Consider the following 7,705-nt stretch of genomic DNA (forward strand, 5'->3'; position numbering starts at 1 on the left):
TACTCGGATCTCCTTTTTATTTTTTGTATATACATTTTCTTTGTATATTTCTTTTCTTTTCTCTTATCTTTTCAATCAACCTTTTTTTTTTACTTAATTCATTTGTTTGTTTCTTCAGATTTTTCCTTTCTTCAAAAAAAAAACAAAACCTTTTCAATCTTTTTTTTTTTTTTTTAATATATCCAAAGGAAAAAAATAAACTTTATTCGTAAAAAAATAATAACAAAAAAAATAATTCAAATAAACATAATGATTAATTCAAAAAAAACTTAAAATAAGATAATAACAAAAAAAATTAATTAAAAAAAAATAACATTTCAAACACAGCAAAAAAACTTTCTTCTAGTCCGGTACTCCTTTAGAATTGGACGCGTTTTCGGTGTCTACCGCATATTAAGATGGCCGTCCGCGCTCTATGTATTATGGCGACTATTTGCCCCCAACGTCTTTGAAAAATAAGCCTCTGTCGTCTGAATCGAGGATTGTAAAGGCGATGGCTCGTGATGACAATGCCTGCGAATGGGTCCTCTGGCACTGGTAACTGGGGCTGCGGTGCCGGGCCTGCATCTCTGTTGGCCCTTGTATTTGCTCGCCTTCTTGGTGGTGTTGCGCCCAAGGCTGGAAGGGCGTTCATCGCGGCAAGCATGGGTTGTTGTGGTGGTGGAGGTAGTGCAGGTGTTGGTTGTAGTGCGGGTGCGGGTGGTAGTGCAGGTGCGGGTGCGTGCTCTACATGTCTATCTTGATGTTGCGGTGGGGCTAGCATCACGGGTGGCTGAAGGGGGGCTCTGCCCCTGGGGACAAGTCCTCGGCTAGTCGATGGTTGGTCTGGATTCGGTCTTACTTCTTGACCCTGGTTGGGCTTCGGCTTCACTGGTTTCTTGGGAATTTTCCGGGTTACTTGCCTGATTGCGGGATCTTGTTGTGGGGCTGGGATCGTAATACACGACCTGATGACCGGTCTATCCTCTTGTCTGGGTCTCCCTGGAGTCAATGGGCGCTCCTCTTCTTCTTGGTTAGCTGGTTGTGCTGGAGCTGCAGTGCCCATGCGCCGGGGTTGTGTTGGCTTTCGGTCCCATGGATTTCCCATCGTGTTATCGCGGTCGACTACTTTTTTAATACTGAAGTTTGAACTTTCATTGAGAGTCTTTTTTAAGTCCCTAATATGACAGCGGACGTATGTTATTTGGTTTTTCTTTTGCTCTTTTACTCTCTTTAGCACTGCAATTACGGGAGAGTCAAATTTCACCACTTGAAAAGGTCCATCGTATCGGGGGGCTAGTTTCTCTGTGAAGTGGTCGATTGCTGAAGAGAGGACTCTTACTTTTTTGTATACCAGTTCTCCTATGTTGGGTTTCCAAGCCCTTCTCCTCAAATTGTAGTATTTAGCTTGAGTTTCGGCTGCTCGCTGTAAATTGGTTCTCACAAGCTCGTATAGTGTTTTCATCCTTTCGTTTCGGATTGAGATGGTTTCCTGGTTCTCGGGGGGGTTGCTAATAGGTAACTCAGGTTCTTTTGGGTATCTCAATTCTCTGCCGAAGTTCAAAAATGCGTTCGTAAATCCGGTGGATGTGTGCTTACTTGTATTTATGGCAAATGTTAATTCGGGTAGATGCTCGTCCCAGGATCGATGGTTATCTTTTACATATTGGGCTATCATTGTTTTTAAAACCCGATTCACCCTTTCGGTGGGGTTTTCTTGGGGGGTATAAGGTGCTGTAAATACTGGTTTAATCCCTAATTCTTGTAGAAATGCTTGAAAGGGCTGGCTTATGAATTGTGAACCGTTATCTGACACCAAGTAACGTGGTATTCCGAATTTTGATATGATTCTTTCTCGCATCGCTCGGATTAAATTTCCAGAAGTCGCGGTTCTCATGGGTATAGCTTCTACCCACTTGGTGAATTGTTCGACGAACACTGCCATCATGGTATAACCTTTTGTAGAGCGGGGGAGTGGTCCTACAAAGTCGACACAGATTGTGTCCCATGGATTATTAGTTTTCCCAGTATGCATTAACCCACTGGGTTTTTGTTGTGGTACCTTATACTGGTTGCAACTAGTGCATTTGTTAACATATCGGGCTATGTCTCGACACATTCCTGGCCAATAATATGTTCTCATTATACGAGAGATCGTCTTGGCGACGCCCAAATGACCTGCGGTTGTCGCATCATGATTTTCTTTCATGATTTGATTTCGATCAGTTGTGGGTACACACCACTTCCAATTGAAACTTTGGTCTGCTAAGGGATGTGCCTCAAATTTCTTGTATAATCGGTTCTCTCGTATCTGATATTCGGTTTATTTCACAGGGTCTTTTTCTACTTGTCTTAAGCGCTTTTGGGTCCAATCTTCTTGCTCCTCGCTCAACATGGCCAACTCACTATCTGTGATAGGTAGTGGATCTCTTGACAAGGTATCTGCTACCACGTTCATGGCACCCTTTCGGTAAACGATGTTAAAGTCGTATTGTTGCATCTCTATAGCCCACCTCGCAAGTCTTCCTGAAGGATTCTCTAAGGAATGTAACCATTTGAGCGAATGGTGGTCGGTCACGACTGTAAAGTGGTAACCCTCTAAATAGGGTCGCATCTTGCGTATTCCCCATAAGATGGCTAAACATTCTTTCTCGGTGACTGTATATTTTTTTTCTAGGTCGGTGAGTGTTCGGCTCGCGTACGCGATGACTCGCTCTTGTCCTTTAGTGTTTTGGGATAGGACAACTCCTAAGCCGTATTGGCTTGCATCAGTCTGGAGCGTAAACGGTAACTCGAAGTTAGGACACATTAAAACAGGGGCTTCTGTTAGCTTGTCTTTCATTAGATTGAATGCTGCTTCTTGCGATGGGCCCCATTCCCACTTTTTATCTTTTTTAGTAATTGGGTGAGCGGAGTGGCTATTACTGAAAAGCTTTTGATGAAACGTCGATACCAGGAAGCAATTCCCAGTACCCGGCGTAGTTCTCTAACATTTCTGGGTGCATTTAGTTCTCGTACTGCGGATATTTTGTCTGGGTCGGTACTTATACCCTGATCACTTACGACATATCCAAGGTATTTCAGCTCTCTCTTGCAAAATTCGCATTTCTCGCGGTTGATTCTCAAATGTGCAGCTTGCAGTCGTTTAAATACTTCTTTCAAGTGTTCTAGATGTTCTTCAAAAGTTTTGCTAATGACTATTATGTCATCAAGGTAAGCAAAAGCAAAAGGGTCCATTTCTGGACCGAGAACTGAATCTAGCATCCGCTGGAATGTTGCTGCAGAAGAATTCAACCCACATGGTAACACTCTCCATTGAAACAGACCCCGTCCAGGGACGGTAAAAGCGGTAACCGGGCGGGATTCTTCCTCTAAAGGAATTTGCCAGTATCCTTGTTTAAGGTCGATTGTGGATATGAAATTAGCCTGTTTCAATTTATCTAATACGGCCAATATTTGCGGTAGCGGGTAGGCATCCATTATAGAAATCTCATTCAACTGTCTGTAATCAACGCATACTCTCCAAGTTCCGTTCTTCTTTTTTACAAGGACTATGGGCGAGCTATAAGGACTATTAGAAGGTTCGATCCTCCCATCTGCAAGCAGCTCATCAATTTCTTCGTCTATTATTCTTTGCATAGCGGGGTTTCTGGGATAGTATCTTTGACGAAACGGTTCGTTTGTCTTTAGTCGAATACGGTGTACTGCAGCGTTAGTTAAATTAGGCAATCTGTCGAAATTGGGTAATTCTCGGTTTAGCAACTCATTTAGACGGTCTTGTTGTGTTAACGAAAGAGGTTTGCCCCCTAAAACGCACATTTGATCCTTGGAGCATACTTGTGGAATCTCTAATGTCTTTATCTCCTTCCCTTTGATTGTCATTACAAAATCGAACAGGTTAAGGAGGTCCATTCCAAGGATGACATCTTGTTTCAACTGTTTAAAGTATGTCAATTCCCCTTGCACTTCCTCGTTTCCTATGCAAATAGACACGTTGTAGTGTTCGTTACTATATACTGGGGCACCATTCGCCATCCGAACGGAATGCGGTAAGTCCCGCATTGGTACCTTTTTCTTCTTTAAAAGCCGTCTTACTTTCTTGTTAATGAAAGATTTCGTGGCCCCAGTATCGATCAAAGCTGATAGCTGAAGTCCGTTTATCACTATGGGTATAAAGTAACGTGGGTCTAAGTTGACTTCAATCTGAGGCGTTTCAGCCTGTCCCGGAATCGCGTCTTCAAGTTTTGGGTTCCCTTCTTGTATCGCGAGGGTTTCTAATTCCTTATGTTCACATGGGTTATTAATGTGATTTGACTCGTCGGTTTCTACCTCATTCGCCTTTAGGGCAGTATGCTCGGTGGTGTCGGGTATCGGGGATTCGGTTTTTACGGTCGGTTCTGTCGGCTTAGGTAGGTCGCTCAGTATAGCTGCATCTTGCGTATGGCAAGAGCAGTCTCGGGTCAATATACCGTCCTTCCCACAGAAAGAACAAAATTTACGGAAGGGCCTTAGACAGTTGGCTTGAGAGTGGCCCCTTTGTTTGCATTTCCAACAATGCGTTTTGCGGTCGTAAACTTCGACAGGGCGTCTGTCAAATTGCTCACTTGTATTTCTGAACGGGTTTCTTGGGTTTGTCTTGGCGGGCACAGTAGCAGGAGTTTGGTTTCGGCTTTCATTTTGTATGAATTCAAATTCTTCCGCTAGTCCGGTTAATTCTTCTAGGGTTTTAAAATCTTTGCGACGGATGTAAAGGTGATATTCGGGGCGGAGCCGATCGTAGATGCGATCGATGTTATCTGTTATGCGCATAGTAGGATGTTGGTGAATCAAGTACTGGGTTGCCCTGATGAAATCCTTGGCCTTTTCTCGAGGGCCTTGTCTTTTTCTGGAGATTTCATCCTCCAATTTGTGAACGAACCGAATGGGGAGGAAATGTCCTAGGAATGCTTGGTGGAAGTCTTCCCAGCTTCGAAACCCTCCTCGATTAATACGGTACCATTCTAAAGCTGTTCCTCGGAAAATTTCTGGGATAGCCCGCGACATGTCACCCGACTGTATCCTGTATGATTCGGTAAGCTCTTCTATGCGTTTTATAAATTCTAATGCACTCCCGGAGCCGTCGAATCGTAGACCCCATTTTCGGACTACATTCAATACCTCGGCTTCACGGTTCATCGGAATTCTATCGCATGACCATCCTTCTGGTAAGATTGTTCTTGGGTAGTTAGCCCTTGGGTTGTGGCTTGGCAATTGAGCAGCCACTGAAGTGGTGGGCGTCTCTACGTTCGGTATTCTATTGGCGGTTTTGTGTTGCCCCGGTAACGAACATGGGACGTATGACATTGTCGTTTTTGGCCCCGTATTTTGAGTATCTTCATCCGGATAGTAAAGAGGTCGGTATTCCGGTAACTTCGTCATCTGTTCAAACTCAGTAATAGCGGTATGGGCTGCTGAAGTGATAGTCGTAACGGCTGGTCTTGGAAGATTTGATGGGTAGTACCAATCTCTATAATCAGGGTGCCGAGTCATCTTCTCCAGGTCGTTGATTGCAGCGTAAGTAGCTGGGGTATATATCGGTTTCTGATGTTTTTGTAACTCTGGTACTCGGTACTGGTATTCTGTATACTCTGGTTGCTGAATCTTTCCGTTCGTATTAGATCCACTCGGATATACAGTGACGCTCTCGATTTCAAAAGAGTCTTTGGAAGAAACGGGGATAGTTGGAGGGGCGTCTTCATGATACTCTCTTTCGGCAACCAACCTTTCCATTTCTTCACACAAGTTTTGCATGGATTTTCGGACTCTGGCTTCTTTGATGTGTGCGCTGAAGCTTGCACGCAGGGCAGCCACGGTACCTTCGGTACTCAGGCCTAGTTGAGCCATCCTTTGCTTGAGCTCCTCCTTATTAAGGAGATAAATTGCTCCTATACTGGTAAATATGTCGAAGCTATCGCCTTCTTCAGACATTTTGGCTTAAAACGGGAATTCGGTCGGGTTCGGGTACGGATGTTTTTCGGTTGCGTTTGGACCTCTAGGGATTTTGTACGGTGGGTAACCTTTCGGTTCGGTGCAGTTACGGTAACCTCTCGGTTGATTTGTTGGACCTCGTGGGATTTTAAAGATACGGACGGTAGATAACCTTTCGGTTCGGTACGGGTACGGTAATTTTTCGGTTTTTGTTTTTTTTTTTTAATCCTCTTGGGATTAAAAAAAAATAGGCGGTATGTAACCTCTTGGTTCGGTGGAGGTACGGTCGGTGTGTAACCTTTCGGTTCGGTGCAGGTTCGGTATAAAAATTTGTTTTTTTTTTTTAATTTAATAAGTTTGTTCGACCTTGAAGGTCGCCTTACTTTTAGGTAAGGGTACAGAATTAAAAAAAAATCGAAGAGTTCAGAAATGTTTTTGGTGACCAAATTGTTATTAATTAAATTGAATGTTGTTTTAGGCCGTTTTTGCCCTTTTTAAGATTTAAGAGTTTGTTTGTTTTCGGTAAAGACCTTTAAGGTCCCTGCTCGGGCGCCAATTTGCGATGTGCTTTTTTGTCAAAGGCTGAGGTTTCGCTCGCCGGATTCCAAAGTACAAATTAAAGTAAGCACTTAACTTTAATCAAAAGGTTTTACTTTTATTATACTCTTAAATCTTAAAATATTAATTAACAACAAACAATTCTCTCAATATTTATGGTCTGGTTCCGGTTCTTGTTGATTTCTTCAGGTCGGTCAGCGGCTTCCTTCAACTTCTTTAGCAGGGAAGGGTTTTGGTTGATAGGTAAATCTTGGATTGCTCCCGGTAAAATCACGGCGTTGCCACCGGTAAAAATCACGGCGTTGCCACCGGTAAAAATCACGGAGTTGACCCCGGTAAAAATCACGGCGTTACCACCGGTAAAAATCACGGCGTTGCCACCGGTAAAAATCACGGAGTTGCCCCCGGTAAAAATCACGGCGTTGCCACCGGTAAAAATCACGGAGTTGTCCCCGGTAAAAATCACGGCGTCGCCACCGGTAAAAATCACGGAGTTGCCCCCGGTAAAAATCACGGCGTTGCCACCGGTAAAAATCACGGAGTTGCCCCCGGTAAAAATCACGGCGTTGCCACCGGTAAAAATCACGGCGTTGCCACCGGTAAAAATCACGGCGTTGCCACCGGTAAAAATCGCGGAGTTGCCCCCGGTAAAAATCACGGCGTTGCCACCGGTAAAAATCACGGAGTTGCCCCCGGTAAAAATCACGGCGTTACTACCGGTAAAAATCACGGCGTTACCACCGGTAAAAATCACGGAGTTGCCCCCGGTAAAAATCACGGCGTTGCCACCGGTAAAAATCACGGCGTTGCCACCGGTAAAAATCACGGCGTTGCCACCGGTAAAAATCACGGCGTTGCCACCGGTAAAAATCACGGAGTTGCCCCCGGTAAAAATCACGGCGTTGCCACCGGTAAAAATCACGGCGTTGCCACCGGTAAAAATCACGGCGTTGCCACCGGTAAAAATCACGGCGTTGCCACCGGTAAAAATCACCCCCGGTAAAAATCACGGCGTTACCACCGGTAAAAATCACGGAGTTTTCCTCCGGTAATCTGGTACACTGTCGGTTATATTATTTAGACCCCTTACCGCTGGTGGGGGGAAGTCTAATAATTTAATTTTATATTTTACTTAGCTCCTGGAGTTACTTCCTCTTAAGATGATCACGATTGAATGATGATTTTGTCGTTTGTATGGCGG

The 7,705-nt window shown here is 44.2% G+C and overlaps 1 protein-coding gene across 1 annotated transcript; it reads right to left on the bottom strand.

Annotated features, from left to right (window-relative positions):
• Window positions 1-2,085: 2,085 nt before the first annotated feature.
• LOC129906276 (uncharacterized) lies at window positions 2,086-6,901 on the bottom strand. Its single transcript, XM_055981954.1, has one exon. The coding sequence runs from the start codon at window positions 5,944-5,946 to the stop codon at window positions 2,821-2,823; it is 3,126 nt and encodes a 1,041-aa protein (XP_055837929.1). The 5' UTR covers window positions 5,947-6,901; the 3' UTR covers window positions 2,086-2,820.
• Between the last annotated feature and the right edge of the window lie 804 nt (window positions 6,902-7,705).

This window comes from Episyrphus balteatus, chromosome 1, assembly GCF_945859705.1.
Source record: "Episyrphus balteatus chromosome 1, idEpiBalt1.1, whole genome shotgun sequence".
Lineage (NCBI taxonomy): Eukaryota > Metazoa > Arthropoda > Insecta > Diptera > Syrphidae > Episyrphus > Episyrphus balteatus.

Coding starts and splice junctions, on each gene's coding strand:
- LOC129906276 (XM_055981954.1), bottom strand. CDS start 5,946: ATGTCTGAAGAAGGCGATAGCTTCGACATATTTACCAGTATAGGAGCA.